General features: G+C 42.5%; 1 protein-coding gene across 1 annotated transcript in view; it reads left to right on the forward strand.

The window, feature by feature from the left end:
• Positions 1 to 16,401, forward strand: part of LOC144503618 (dynein axonemal heavy chain 11-like) — a 383,758-nt gene that overhangs the window by 44,955 nt on the left and 322,402 nt on the right. The window contains exons 9-10 of the mRNA XM_078228239.1: positions 9,913 to 10,029; positions 12,850 to 12,987. Coding sequence (XP_078084365.1) covers positions 9,913 to 10,029; positions 12,850 to 12,987 — 255 coding nt within the window. The remainder of the gene's footprint in view (positions 1 to 9,912; positions 10,030 to 12,849; positions 12,988 to 16,401) is intronic.

Here is a 16,401-nt window from a genome sequence, read left to right on the forward strand (position 1 = left end):
AAAGGGAAATCCCAAATGGGTGGCAAAAGGAGGAGTAGGGCCGATTAGAGGCCCAAAGAGGGATTTACACATTGAGGCAGGGGAATGGCTGCGATATTCAATCAACACTTCGCATCTGTCCTTACCAAGGCGGTAGATGCCACCCAAACAAGCAAATTCTGTCCCTAGAGGGTTCAAAAGTGATAAGGGGGGAATGTTGAATAGACTGTCTGTACTGAAAGTTGACAAGGCACTAGGACTGGATGAGTTACATCCAAGTATATTGAAGGATGTGAGAATCGAAATTGCAGGGGTGCTGGCATATTTTGCCAGTCTTCCTAAGACTCAGGGAGGTGTCAGAGGAGTAAAGAATTTTAAAAATTACACCCGTGTTCAGAAAAGGTTATAAAGATCGCCCCAGCAATTACAAACCAGTCAGTTTAACATCAGTACTGGGCAAGCTTTTGGAAACAATTATTTGGGACAGAATTGATAGTCACATGTGAAAATGTGTGTTGATTAGGAAGAGCCAGCGTGGATTTCTAAAGGGAAAATTGTGTTCAACTAACTTGCTGAAGTTTTTTAAGGAGGTATCAGAAACGGGCTGAGAGCAATGCTGTTGATGAGGTGTGTGTGGACTTTCAGAAGGCATTCGATACAATGCCACACAACAGATTTGTGAGATAAATTATAGCTCATGGAATAAAAGGGACAGTAACAATGTGGATGCAAAAATAGCTGGATAATAGGAAGCAGAGAATAATGGTCAATGGATATTTTTCGGGGTGGAGAAAGGTTTGTAGTGGTGTTCCCCAGGGGTCAGTATAGGGACCAATGCTTTTCCTGATTTTTTTTTATTGACCTGGATCTCGGTGTGTCGGGGACAATATCAAAGTTTGCGTATGACACAAAACTTGGAAGTCTTGTAAACTGTGAAAAGCACAGTGTAGAGAGACAAAAGTTTGATGCAGGGAAGTGAGAGTTGATGCATTTTGGCAGGAAAAACATGGAGAGACAATATCAAATTAAGGGGTAACATTTTTAAAGGGACACAGTAGCAGAGGGACCTGGGCGTATCGGTGCATAGATCATTTAAGGTGGCAGGATAGGTGGAGAGAGCAATAAATAAAGCATATAGTATTCTGGGCTTTATTAATAGGGGCATAGAGTACAAGAGCAAGGAGGTTATGCTGAACGTTTACAAGACACTAGTTAAACCTCAGCTGGAGTATTGTGTACAATCCTAGGCACCATACTATAGGAACAATGTGAACGGATTGGAGAAAGCACAGAAGAGGTTTACAAGAATGGTTCCAGGGATAAGAAACTTCAGTTATGAGGATAGATTTGAGAGGTTGGGATTGTTCTCCTTGGAGAGAAGTAGGTTAAGAGGAGATTTGATAGAGATGTTCAAATTCACGAGAGGCTGGCCAGACTAGATAGGGAGAAACTGTTCTTGCTTGTAAAAGTATCAAGAACACGAGGGCACAGATTTAAAATGATTTTCAAAAGAGACAAATATTGATGTGAAAAATGTTTTTCACACAGCAAGTAGTTTGGGTCTGGAATGCACTGCCTGGAAGTGTGATGGAGACAGGTTCAATTGAGGCATTCAAGAGGGCATTAGGTGATTATTTGAATAGAGACAATGTGCAGGGTTACAGGGAAAAGACAGGACTCTGGAGGCCATTAAAAATCACGGACGTGACCTGATTCTGATTTGCGAGTCCCCTTGGCTACCTTTGAACTGCCATCATGGTCACTATTGTCTTAATTTTCTACGCTGGTGGATCCCTCCAGGGGGGAGGATGCAACATCAATAACATCTGACAGTCCGTCATTCATCACTGCCTTTGGGAGGTCAATGAGGCCTTTTATAGAAGGATAGGGAACTTCATTGTCCAGCAGACCAGAGAGAAGCAGGAGTAGAGAGCATGTGGATTTGCCAGGTTGCTGAGAGTCTCAGTGCTTCATGATGCAAATAACTTCAAAGGTGGCTCTGTGGGCCCCACATGTTAATGGGGAGATGATCCATTACCACTGTGCCTGCCTCTCTATTAATGTCCAGTTGGTGTGTGACCATGATTGAAGATCTTTTCTATGGCTGTCTGCTATCGTGGCATTCGTGCTGCCTCCCTCAATGGAATGTTTTGCACATTGCAACATCTGCACCCAAAAATGGGCCTCTATGCTCTTACTGAGTTTGAAATTTTCTGAATTTAAATGTTTGATATTGGTTTCCATCGTGTTTTGCTCTCCCCTTTCTGTCCTGAGGCTCTTTGTCATAAAGAACAAAGAACAATACAGCACAGGAACAGGCCCTTCGGCCCTCCAACCCTGCGCCGCTCATGTGCCCAACTAGACCATTCGTTTGTATCCCTCTATTCCCAGTCTGTTCATGTGGCTGTCTAGATAAGTCTTAAACGATCCCAACGTGTCCGCCTCAAATCAGGCCCCCACCACCCTCTTTGTAAAATACGTCCCCCTGATATCTGTGTTGAGCCTTGCCCCCCTCACCTTGAACCTGTGTCCCCTTGTGTTCGCCACCTCCGACCTGGGAAAAAGCTTCCCACTGTTCACCCTATCTATGCCCTTCATAATTTTATACACCTCTATTAGGTCGCCCCTCATCCTCCGTCTTTCCAGGGAGAACATCCCCAGTTTACCCAATCTCTCCTCATAGCTAAGACCCTCCATACCAGGCAACATCCTGGTAAACCTTTTCTGTACTCTCTCCAAAGCCTCCACGTCCTTCTGGTAGTGTGGCAACCAGAACTGGATGCAGTATTCCAAATGCGGCCTAACCAACGTTCTATACAGCCGCAACATCATATGCCAACTTTTATATTCTATGCCCCGTCCAATAAAGGCAAGCATGCCATATGCCTTCTTGACCACCCTCTCCACCTGTGCTGCCACCTTTAAGGATCTGTGGACTTGTACACCCAGGTCCCTCTGTGCGTCTATACTCCTGATGGTTCTGCCATTTATTGTATAGCTCCCCCTTACATTAGAGCTACCGAAATGCATCACTTCGCATTTATCTGGATTAAATTCCATCTGCCATTTCTCCGCCCAATGTTCCAGCCTATCTATATCCTGCTGTATTCTCTGACAATGTTCATCACTATCTGCAACTCCAGCAATCTTCGTGTCGTCTGCAAACTTACTGATCACACCAGCTACATCTTCCTCCAAATCATTTATATATATCACAAGCAGCAGAGGTCCCAGTACAGAGCCCTGCGGGACTCCACTAGTCACAGACCTCCAACCGGAAAAAGACCCCTCCACTGCCACCCTCTGTCTTCTATGGCTAGGCCAGTTCTCCACCCATCTAGCTAGCTCACCTTTTATCCCGTGAGATTTAACCTTTTGCACCAGCCTGCCATGAGGGACCTTGTCAAACGCTTTACTAAAATCCATATAGACGACATCCACGGCCCTTCCCTCGTCAATCGTTTTTGTCACCACCTCAAAAAACTCAACCAAATTTGTGAGGCATGACCTCCCTCATACAAAACCATGCTGTCTATCGCTAATGAGATTATTCTGTTCTAAATGCACATACATCCTATCTCTAAGAATCTTCTCCAACAATTTCCCTGCAACAAAAGAATTTCCCTCCAACTAAAGAGTCTCAAGGTATTTTGTCTTGGTGACCAGAACTGGACCAATTAAGGTGTGTCTGATGAGAATCCAGTACATTTTGAGCACAATTGCTTCTTATTCTTCAACTTTGGGTCTACATTTCAACATTCTACTACATATGCATTCTGCATGTGTTGAATACCAAGTTTGTTTCCTATCCCTGATTCATAATTTATTCCTCGGATATCTTGACACCATTCATGCTCACTGTCTTCATGGATAGATAAAACATGTCATTGATGGAAGAGACTGTGTTCATTTAATCTCATAGATCTAGAGATGAAGCAATGAAAAATTGTACATGTTTTGTGATTGTAGGTAGCAGTTTAATAACAAGTGTTTGTATGGTAAGGGATGTGAGTAACTAACATTTGCACTTACCATGAAATGTAATTTCATAATACCTAGGTATTCTATAAAAGGGATTGAGTATGTAAGAAAATAATACAGATGTTTTCAAGTCAAAGATTTTCAATGTCAGTGTCCTTCTGTCAAGGAGGAAAGAGGTGAATTGGAACGCTTTAATCGATGGTACATTAAATTAACACATGTCTGTAAAAACCGGAAAGTTTAATATCGTTGGTGCCTCTGGAAGAAAATACTGATTGCTGAAGTGATCCAGTGTATTCTGGAACTTGTATGTGTAGTTTTCCAAAAATTTCACATGAAAATCACTTTAAAGATCTCTACCAATTAGGTGCTCTAACTGCATTTGTAACTTTTGTTAAGTTGATGAATTGGTAACATTATGTGTGTTTTGACTTTTGTTATAAACTGATCCCTGAAATTGTTTTCAGGGGTTAATTCTGCATGTTGAATTGGTAGTTGAGCTGTATTGAAGCATATATTTTATAGATGATGCAGAGAGAGCTCATTACTGGCTAATTCTGGTAAAAGGTAGCCCCCATCGATGGACTAATAGACTGGCAGTAATCTTTATGTGGACCTTCTTATCGCACAGTGTGTAGCCTCCCTGCCCCCGAGTCAGAGGATCTGCGTTCAAGTCCCATTCCAGGGCTTGAAGGCCAAGGAAGGTGCGTTCATAATGCAGTCAACCAAGTTGAACATCAACTGGTAAATCCTTCTAACATACGCCAATGGCAGGTGGTGAGAGCTGGAGAAATTCCTGGTCAGTCATGTGATGGAAAGAAATTGGAGCCTCCATCATCACTATTTATTGCTCCAAAGTACAACATGCATGTAAAAGTGCATGTTGTCATAGCAACTCTGGTTCCTTGGACTCGCTGAGGGGCTGGTTGGCTCAGTTGGCTGGACGGTTGGTGTGCAACAGATTGGTGCCAACAGCATGGGGTTCGATCGATGTGGGTGGATTTGGGACGTGACGTTCTACTCATGGTAGAGATTGTGACACTGTTGGTCAGACCAGCTTTTAACAGAGAACTTGAGAAGAACCATTATGGGCTAATACCATTTCAGTAGTTAAGAGAAACAAGTCTATGAGCAGTTCTACCCCCTCTACTTTAAAAAAAAAAATTTGAACATGCGTTTTAAGAGCCCAGATTATCCCCGATACTACTTGCTAATCTATTTCTATATTCTCTTTTATCTTTCTAATCTCAATAGCTCACTACGTTTTCTGTATTTTTTCTAGTACTGCTTGATCGCAAGTTGCTTTGCACATTGGAAGAGATAAATTCAACATCATGTTGCCTGTCTTTTTGGGTGAAGAATTCAGAATAAGCAGTGAATTTCAGGAGCATGTCCTGTACAATAGAATTTATCACACGGATGCTGATGGGGATTGAAAAAACATTGGAGGTTTAACATTGAAGGAAAAGAATATTAATAAAATTTAGCTACTTTAAATGCACGTTCAAAATGTGGCATGGTGGCACAGTCGTTAGCACTGCTGCCTTCAGGGACCCAGGTTTGATTCCAACGTTGGATGACTATCAATGTGGAGTTTACATTTTCTCCTCGTGTCTGAGTGGGTTTTCTGGTTTCCTCTCACAGCCCAAAGATGTGCAGGTTAGGTGATTTGGCCACGCTAAATTGCCCCGTAGTGTCCCAAGATGTGTAGGTTCGGGGGAATTAGCGGGGTAAATGCAGGGGGTTATGGGGATAGGGTGGGGGGTGATGGTGGGCTTGACTAAGATGCTCCTTTGGAAAGTTGGTGCAGACTCAATGGGCCAAATGGTGGCCCTTTGCACTGCAGGAATTCTATGATTGGTATGCAAAATGTTCTTAAATATGTAGTGATGCCTGATTTCTTTAGTGGATAGCAATTTAAATCTATGTCCTCCTGTCAATGGAAACAACTTCACCTTATTTAATTGACCAAAACTCTTCTTCATTTTGAAAACTAAATCTGTCAATTCCCAGGGGAAAGTAATACAAGTTAGATTCCAGGAAGTTCCAGCACCGTGTACAGGGTTGTTGTACATAGTAGATTGAACATAACACTGTTTGCAATCCCTGAGGTTGACGGTGCAGCCAGCTTTGCAGTAGCACTTTAAAGCGATTCAATTTGTGACCTTTGTTCTGACACTTTGGCATGACCTAGCAGTGTGCAATTGAATTATTTTTGTTTGGTCTGGTATCCTAGGATATATAGACTGCACACATGAATAACTCCAGCATTACCTCGCAGTGCAGAATCTAAGAAATTGTTCTCTCATTGTAAGTTTCCGTTTGCATGTCGGTTGCAATAAACTATAGGAAAACATGTAAACTTCAGACTTAATTTATCTCCACTTTAAAAGAACATAAAGTAATTGTATTACACATTGGCCTATGCTGACTGATGAAATTAACCATGACTTCAGATGACAAAATGAGAAGCACGTGTAATCATGTGACAGGTGGGCAGGAAGAATCTACACCCACTGTCACCTGACTCAATTTAATTTTGGGGCAGGCTGTAGAAGCATCCAGTCTCTGCAGACAAGGATAATAGGTAAGAAACTGGTAACAAAATCTTCTTTCCGCAGGAGGAACAGTTTTCTTTGAATCAATGCCTCCACCACACCCCCATCCACATTTGCCAGCTTTTGTGAATTAAAACGCCTTACTCTTCATTCATTTCATCTACATCAATCATCTTCCTGGACCTCCGTCACTAACCTCCCCTGTCTCCTGCCCTGCCCACACATCAGCAACATGTCTGCATACAGATAAGGAAGTGGCCCCACCGTTCAGCAGTGCCTCTCTACTGCTTCTCCTCCAGGCCAAGGCATCCCACTTCTTCAAGAGATTGTTCCAGCTTGCCCTGGATGGAGATCGCAGGGGAGGTTAGCAATCACGGACTGGAGCCACAAACATGGATACAGTGCTGCAAAAATGGCCAGTGATCTGCCAGAGTAAGTGGCAATGTGGTGTTGCATTAAAGGTCCTCCCTTGCATCAGTAGAACTTCACAAGTGGAGAGTGTGACCAGTCTGGACAGTGCTCAGTCATTCTCATTACTGCATGGCAATAGGCACCAGACCATGTGACAGTGATGAACGATAAAGTGTTTGGATACCAGTTAGAATGTGGAGCCAATATGTGGCATATAGGTACATGAGAACAAGGGAGTTAGGTACCTCTTGACATTCCACTAAGTCTCCATTTTGTTATGCAGGATAAAGAGAACTTCAGCTCTAAGGGGAGGGCCAAGATTGGATGAAGTGTTCCTGAGTTGAAGGTTCTAATGCCATGTGAGGAGGAAGCCATGGATATTGTGCAAGAGCAGGGTGGCTGTTTCATTGCAGGTGGCAAGGCTGGATATGCCAGGCAGCAGAGTGAGGATGTCTGCAACCTGGTACTGAGACTTGGGCAGACTAAATATATGTGTGACATATTGGTTTCCTGAAAGACTGAACTTCTCCTTATTTTTGATCTGTACTGCAGGTTATCACCATAGGATGCAAAAACTCATACTCTACAGAAGGAAGTGATGACTCCATCTCTGAGGATGAAGACCAATAACTCCCAGAGAATACACCATTGCCTTCCTCTCCCTCATCCTCCACCAGCTCAGTTACACTCTCTCTGATCTCAGAGGGTTTGTCTATAAAATCGAGGGCATATGTTGGTGAACACTTCACAGGCACATGCTAGCAGCTGAGGGAGGATGTGCCAACTGAGATACCTGATAGTTGGAGGACTGCTAGGAATCAGGCCCCATGCTGAGCCCCAGATGGATAGTGGGCCTCTGATCTCAGTCACAATAAACCTCCTGCAGAAACAGGCAGGGGAAAATCTGGCGGGGGTGTCATCTATGAGGTCATAGAGTCATAGAGGTTTACAGCATGGAAACAGGCCCTTCGGCCCAACTTGTCCATGCCGCCATGAAAGGTGGGGGAGTTGAACAAAGCCTTGAGTTCTGCTATGGCTGTGGCATATGAAAGCATGGATTCCTCTATGGAGAGGTTGGCAACTGCCATGGCGAGCACATGACCCACATGCATGAAGACCTGCATTCTGTTGTTCTGGACATGAGTTCAGTACACAAATGGATGGTGAGAGGGGAGTGAGGCACCTGGAGCTCCCTCCAAGTGTCCCTTCCCTCAGAGATACAAGGAGGTTCCACTGGGCACCAAGAGGGAGGAGGAGTGCCAACCAATTGTCCTGGGATGTCGTCTCAGGGCACGCCCAGGGTGAGCGGTCAGTCCTTATACTGTCTACAGTAAGCACAGCCAAGGAGGATGTTCCTGCACTTGTGCAGGAATCACCAAGTAGGCAAAAGCCTTCAAGAAGATGGCTGCCAAGGTCATCATGTGCTCCTTCTTGCTCCTCAGCTGCAGATGTCAATTACACATCAAAGCGTGGGAGAAAAATTAAAAGGCATCTTGAGGGAGCAATGGTGACATGGGTGTTGAGACATGAGAAACTTTCAAATATCTTGCATGATAATTGTTTCAATTGATAATTGCATGCACCATCTAAAATTTGTTTTAAAAGGTGTGAAACTTCCAAATGTTAATCCATAGAATCCCTACAGTGCAGAAGGAGGCCATTCAGCTCATCAAGTCTGCACTGACCACAATCCCATCCAGGCCCTATCCCCACAATTTTACCCTAGCTAGTCCTCCTGACACTAAGGGGCAATTTAGCATGGCCAATCCACCTAACCCACACATTTTTGGACTGTGGGAAACAGGAGCACCCGGAGGAAACACACGCTGACATGGGGAGAATGCGCAAACGCCACACAGACAGTGACCCAAGCTGGGAATTGAACCTGGTCCCTGGTGCTGTGAGGCAGCAGTGCTAGCCACTGTGCCACCATGCTGCCCCACTTGATACACTTGTACAAGTAACAGCAAAAGTTAATATGCAGGCACAGCAAGGGATTAAAAAGGCAAATGACCTTTATTGCAAAGGAATTGGAATATAAGCATAAAAATGTCTTGCTACAATTGAATAGGGCTTTGTTGAATACTGTACACAATTTTGATCTCCATGTCTAATGAAGGATATAATTGCCCTAGAGGTCACACAATGATCACTAGATTGGTAGATTGGCTCCTGGGACGAGAGGGTTGTCCCATGATGAGAAGCTGAGTAAATTGGGCCTATATTGTCTCGAGTTCAGAAGAATAAGAGATAATATTGAAGCATACAATGCTCTGAAGGGGATTGACAGAGTAGACACTGAGAGATTGTTGAAATCTAGAACATGAGGTATAGTCTTTGGATAAGGGACAGTCATTTAGGACTGAAATGAAGAGAAAATTCTTCAGGTTGTGGATGCTCCATTGCTGTGAATATTGATGACTGAGATCAATAGATTTTTGATCTCATGGAGTCAAGGGACATGGGGAGGGTTCAGGAAAGCGAGATTGAGATAGGAGATCAATCTTAATGATATTGAGTGGTGGAGCAGGCTCAAGGAGTCTACTGTTTTTTATGTTATCGATAGCTGTTACATTTATCGTTCATGTCTGGCAGCAAGAAAACTTTAGAAAGAGCTCATAATAAAATCAAAGTTGAGGTTGTGGTATTAAAATGATGGTCACTATAATGATGACAGATTAAATTTGCTTAGAAATGAACAGCTTTCTAATTTTACCAAATTATTTGCAAGGATTAATTTTTAAAAAAAAGATATATTGCACAGATTTTTTTAACATGGTGTGTACCTCATCAAAAATAACGCTATCAGCCATTTGGCAGCATTTGTTGTCAGACATGAGATTTGACTGACGGCAGAAAATCAAAACTTTCCTGCTGCATAGTTTTATCCCTTTCATATTGCAATTTTTTGGAGTACTTTTCTAAAATAGACATTCAGTCAGATTGATTGTATTTTCTGACTATTATGTATTCTGCTTGACAGGATTTTGCAAAGGACTATAATGCATTTAAAGAAAAAATTGTGGATTTTGATATGCAACTTGGGACCATTCTGTGTGCAGCATTCAAAGACTGCTCTGGTTTGGAGTCTGCTTTTAAGGTATGAATTTGTTTAAAGTTGACATGTCGAAAACAATGAAAATTGATGCAGACTGTCATACTCCGATATTTTCAAATCAGGATTTTTTTTCACTCCATCTTTATGTTTAAGTTTATTTATTAGTATCACAAGTAGACTTACGTTAACACTGCAATAAAGTTACTGTGAAAATCTCTAGTCGCCACACTCCGGCACCTGTTCGGGAAAATTTTAGCATGACCAATGCACCTAACCAGCACGTCTTTTGGACTGTGGGAGGAAACCGGAGTTTCCGGAGGAAACCCATGCAGACAAGGGGAGAACATGCAGACTCCGCACAGACAGTGACTCAAACTGGGAATCGAACCCGGGTCCCTGGCGCTGTGAGGCAGCAGTGCTAACCACTGTGCCACTGTATCGCTTTGGTGAATAAATTTATATTTCCTTGTTTTTAAAAACAATTTTGAATATTTACTTCTCATCAAAAAGGCTAATTGTGCAGATACACATTTACAACAATGGAAAAAAAACACCCTAGATCTATAAATTGCAATCAGTATTTGCTGAAACTGTGCTAACTATGGGAATGCTCCTTTATTAAGGACCAGCTTAATATTACTATCTGGAAATTCAATGAAGAGCACTGGTAATTTGATTAGTAACTGATAAAGTGCAAGATGGATAATAAATTAATGTGATCGCATTAAAAATGCAAAAAAAATTGTGCATGAGGAAACTAAATCCATAAGAATTATTCCGCGATGGAGAGGCAGATGTGGGAGCATGACTGCTGTCTTACTGTGAGGACAGCATGTTAGTACTTCATGGAGGCCCTGTCACTCTACCAACAAGGTATTTCATCAATCATTGAAATCAGTTGGAGAGTAGATTGCTGGACTACTAAGATACCCTTCAAGCCCCTTTGAAGACTGGTACCCAGAGCCACGATGGCAGCAACCTGTGATCTAAGCTTACACTGCAACTGAATTTGTATGGTAGCAATCTGAACTTCTATTGTAGCACTTGGACTTTTTGTGGAAACTGCTTGTGCTGCGCAGTTGTTGAATCATCAGTGTGCATGTCCAACATGCAACGTTGGACAAACAGAAATTTCCCTCCACATAACATAGGGAAGATCATATCTACTGCCATTGTTCCCCAATAATGAACTGCATTCCCTAGCTGCTAACTATATCCCCTCTCTGGCAATTATCTGAGGCTGAACCAGACTGTTCACAATCTTGGTGTTGTATTTAATCTTGCACTGAGCTTCAGATCATGTAGTCTCAGGATCTCTAAAATCAGCTTGCCTATTCCGCGCACTCTTGCACGTTCCACCATAAACCGGAGGTCATCCAAAACTCTTATTATGATGCCCATGTTGACCAACAAGTGAAGAGAACCAAATTTACAGAACGAACTAAGAACAAGATTTCGCCTATTATAACTTTTACTTTAACAATCAAACCAAATTCAACATAAATTAGACATGGAATAACAGGCAAATTATGGTCAATATGAACCATAAATTACATTTTAAATAGGAGAAACAACAAAGATATGTCTCTAAGATTTATCAGGTAATCCACTATTCAGCTAGAAAGTCCTTCAAAACTTTGCTTTCCACAGATAGAGTTCCAGTTCCTTTCTCCACAAAGAACTGATTCCCTTCTGACTGCTGCTTCCAACCAACTGAGTACCAGAGGCATGGTCTTCATCAAAATGGTCGGCTAACTGGTCTCTTTAAGAAAGAGATGGCACATAGTGGATCTGGGTTCAATTCCCAGCTTGGGTCACTGTGTGGAGTTTGCACATTCTCCCTGTGTCTGCGTGGGTTTCCTCCGAGTGCTCCGGTTTCCTCCCACAATCCAAAGATGGGTGGGTTAGGTGCATTGGCCATGCTAAATTTTTCCTTAGTGTCCCAGGATGCGTAGGTTAGAGGGATTAGTGGGGTAAGTATTTGGGATTACGGGGATAAGCCCTAGGTGGGATTGTTGTTGATGCAGACTCGAAGGGCCGAATGGCGGCCTCCAGCACTGTCGGCATTCTATGGTGTCTATGATTTAAAATCAGTGAAGCAGCAGGAATTGCCTCATTCCTGCTCCTAGATTTGCCTTCAGATTTCTTCCTTTCAACTCCCCGAAACGCAACCCTCCACAGTCTGCCTGCACTACACTGCGATCTGAGCTTGTTATGGCATTATATCTTTATCTGGTTTCAACTGAGGTCACAGCCTCATAACCCAGAAACGTGAAGTTTCTGCCTCCCTGTCCATTTGGACAAAAACAAATTAAAAACAAACAGGCTAGTGCAGCCAACAGAATGAGCAGTTATCTGAAGAATTCACCGACATTCATCCTTTTTCTCCATCTCTCACATCATTCAAGAAGCCCTGACTTTGGTTCCTTTGCCTTTCCTGTTTAAATGTACATAGCAAGTGCCTGAAACATCTCTTCCTTAAATTATTGTCTGAAAGGGAAGAACATGCAGAGTTACAGGTGGAAGTCGGAATGACCCCAGGCGAATTGTGTCTTCAGACAGTCAGCACAGATATGACTGGCCAAGTGGCGGTGCCTTCTGTGCAGGAACCATTCTAACTGTGATAGCACAACATAGTTTGCATGGTTTTTGCCTATATTCAAAGCAATACTGGTAGCCAGTAAGAAGGATTAAGGAAGATTTAAAGGGCTTTATTGTGCAGTATTTTCAATATTGTGAAAACATACTTTACATCCTGTAAAGAGGAAATATACACAAGCCGCATCCATAATTTGGTTTGATTGTATTGTAACAATTGAAAGTCAAAAATATTCATCTGTATTTGTTTGTTTTCTCCCAAAGCTTCTTGCTGTCTTTGGTGTGTTTCTGGAGAGATCCAACATTAAGGAGATTTTTAGTCCAAAGTATTTTACTCTGCTGGAGATGTTTGATCAAGAACTGGACAGATGTAAATGTTTATATGATAAGCATGTAGAACAGGTATGCTCAATACAATGGTACTGTTTTAATAAATGAAAAGAGTTTCTTTTAATGATACTGAAATAGAAAATGCTGGAAAATCTCAGCAGGTCTGACAGTATCTATGGAGAGAGAACAGAGCTAAGGTTTCAAGTCTGGATTACTCTTCGTCAGAGCTTATTTTTATGATCGCTGACCATTGTGGTACTTTTCTGTCAGAACGACCACGCTGGAATTCTTGACCCTTTCGGAGTTTTGCTTGATGAATTTGGCAAGCTCATTGGATAAGAAAATCTGAGCATAAAAAATTTGAGCAGGGGAGTACATTCGGCCCTTTGAGCTTTCGATAAGATCATAGCTGACCTGATTATGGCCTTAACTCCACTTTCCTGTTTGCAGCCCCCCCCCAACCCATAACGGTGGCACATGGGTGACACAGTGATTGGCACTATTGCCTCACAGTGCCAGGGACCCGGGTTCAATTCCGGCCTTGGGTGTCTGTGTGGAGTTTGCACATTCTCCCTCTATCTGCGTGAGTTTCCTCCGGGTGCTCCAGTTTCCTCCCACAGTCCAAAGATGTGCAGGTTAGGTGGATTGGTCATGCTAAGTTGACCCTTACTGTCCCAAGATATATAGGTTAGAGGGATTAGTGAGATAAATGCGTGGGGTTGCAGAAATGGGGCGGGTTGTGGGCCTGGGTAAGATGCTCTGTTGGAGAGTCAGTAGAGACTCAAAGAGCTGAATGGCGTCCCTCTGCACTGTAGGCATTCTACGATTCTAATCCTTGACTCCCTTGTCAATCATAAATCTGTCTCATTCAGTCTTGAGTATATTTAATTACCCAACCTGCACTGCTCGCTGGGGAAGAGAATTCCAAACACATGTGATACACTTGTGAATCTAAATGTGGCTGAATAGGTGGAGTGGGAAGCTCCTCAAGTGCCACAGCTGAGGTCTGTCAAATCACCTCATATTCCACATTTAGTCATTCCCGTGCAGAAAGGATAAATGAAACTTGAGCAAAGTGCTTTGAAGTTAGCTGCTGAATGGTGCAGAGAGAAACTTTTTGTAAATTCATTCGCTGAACATGGGTGTTGCTGGGAAGGATGGCATTTATATTGCCCCTCCCTGGTTGCCCTTCTGAAGGTGGTGGTAGCCTGACTTCTCAACTGCTACAAATCTTGTGGTGAAGGTGCTGCCACAATGCTTTGAGATAGGGAGTTCCAAGATTTTGACCCAGTGACAATGAAGAAATGGCAATTGTATGTCAAAGTCAAGTGTTCTGTCAGAGTCAATGAAAGAAAAATATTTGTGAATTTGAAAAATGAAAACCACATTTTACCAATGATTACCAGGACATTTCTAAACTATTTAAATTACGATTTTCCTGAACAAACCTCTCCTTTCCTTAAAATATTGAGAGAACCACAAGATCTTGGTCTGGAACGCATCAAATAGAAGTTTAGTTTATGATTAGTCCAGACATCCGCAGAGCACATTTCACAGAAATGCAAAAGATATCTTTAAGATCAAATGTTTAATTTTAAATTTGAATGATATAAATGCTAAAGTGAACATGTTCACCTCAGCTTTGTTATGTAAGCAGAAGCAAGGAGTGATTGCTTTGGATCGAGGACAGTTTGGAATATTTTCTGAAGCATGAACATTAAGCACTCCTGAATACCCTCCAGTGCTCAAAGTTAAAAAGTGAGGATTGTGGCTTCGAAATTAGATCCCCATTGCAGGCAATGGTGCAAAGGCCAAATGAAGCTGGCAGCAGGACCACAGGAAATTGGCCTGCCAGCCTCATTTGTGGGTGCCAGTCACAGCCCCAGAGGCAGCTCGTTCGTCACTTGATTGGCCAATGTCCTGAGAGGAATACGGAAGGGGAGCAAACAGGAGTGGGGTTCATGGGGCCTGCACTGGATTCCTTAATGGACTTGTCTTTCTGCGGCAGTCACTTTAAACTCAGAGATAGAACAAGAAAGGAAAGATTGCATTTATGTGGCACCTTGCGTGATCACAGAACAGCCCGCAACACTTTACAGCTCATAAAGTACTTTTAAAATGTAATCACTGTTATGGCAGCCAATTTGTGTGCAGCAAGCTCCCACAACAACAGTGTGGCAAAGATAATCTGTTTTTGTGATGTTGATTGAAGGATAAAAATTGGCCTTGACACCAGAGATAATGCTCCAGTTCTTCTTTAAAATAGTGCCATTGCATCTCAGCTAGCAGACAGGGGCCTCTGTTTAACCTGAAAAACAGTAGCTCTGACAATGCAGCACTTCCTCAGTAGTACATTGGGATGTCAATGTAGATTTCTGTGCTCAGGTACTTGGAGTGGGAATGAACCCACAACTGCCCCCCATGACCCTCAGATTCAGCAGGCAAGAGTGCTGCCAGATAAGCCACGGCTGACATCTAAACAACAGAACAAGGCACCTTTTAAATAGTGAAAACCTAGAAACAGTGGTAATCCAAAGTGACTTGGGATCCAAGTACACAGATAATTAAAATGTCATGAACTGGTACAAAAAATAATTAAAAAGGCTAATAGAATTTGACCTTTACGTCCAGAGGAATAGAATACAAAGGGGTAGAAGTGTGCTTCAGCCATACTGAGCATTGATTAGATCACACCTGGAGTACTGAGAGCAGTTGTGGGCATAAACTTTGGGAAGGATATAATGGCGTACGGCACTCCATCTTGTAGATTTGCTAGAATGACATCTGGACTCCCGTGATTATAAAGAGAAATTACACAAATTAGGATTTTTTGATCAAAACTTTCAAGATATTAAGGGGAGTAGATTGGGTCGATAGAAATAAACTATTTCCAGTGGATGGAGAATCTGACAGTAGGGATTTCAGTCTAAAAATTAAAGCCAGGCCTTTCAGGAGTGAAACTGGGAAACACTTTGACACACAAAGGGTGGTAGAAATGAGAAACTAATACAGATGGAAGTTGATGACGGATCAATTGTAAAATTTAAAGCTGACACTCGTAGGTGTTTTGTTAACAAAATATGTTAAGGGAAATAGAGCAAAGGTGGCTATGTGAAGGCAGGCCACAGATCAGTAATCTCAGTGAATGGTGACACAGACTCAAGGGCCTCGTGTTCTTGTTCCTATGAGCTAGATTGATTGCTAAGCAGTCAGCTGCAATCAAACATTATAAAGGTCGCTTGGAGTAAGTATTGTGCCCTATAATTGAGAACACAAAGTGCTGTATTCCAGTTTCAGTTGCATACCCTGGACGCCTATTAAGGACCTCTAACCAACATGAAGGGCCTGTCATATTGAACCATCAGGTGTCTGTTGTATGCCTGTAATATGGTGTCATGCAATCCAATTTCCAGGTCGGTGTTTTATTCTTTTAGTTTACTGTTCATTTTTCCGCACTTTGCTCTTTGTACGAAACAGTTTAGCAAC

Source organism: Mustelus asterias, chromosome 2, assembly GCF_964213995.1.
Source record: "Mustelus asterias chromosome 2, sMusAst1.hap1.1, whole genome shotgun sequence".
NCBI classification, from domain to species: Eukaryota; Metazoa; Chordata; class Chondrichthyes; order Carcharhiniformes; family Triakidae; genus Mustelus; species Mustelus asterias.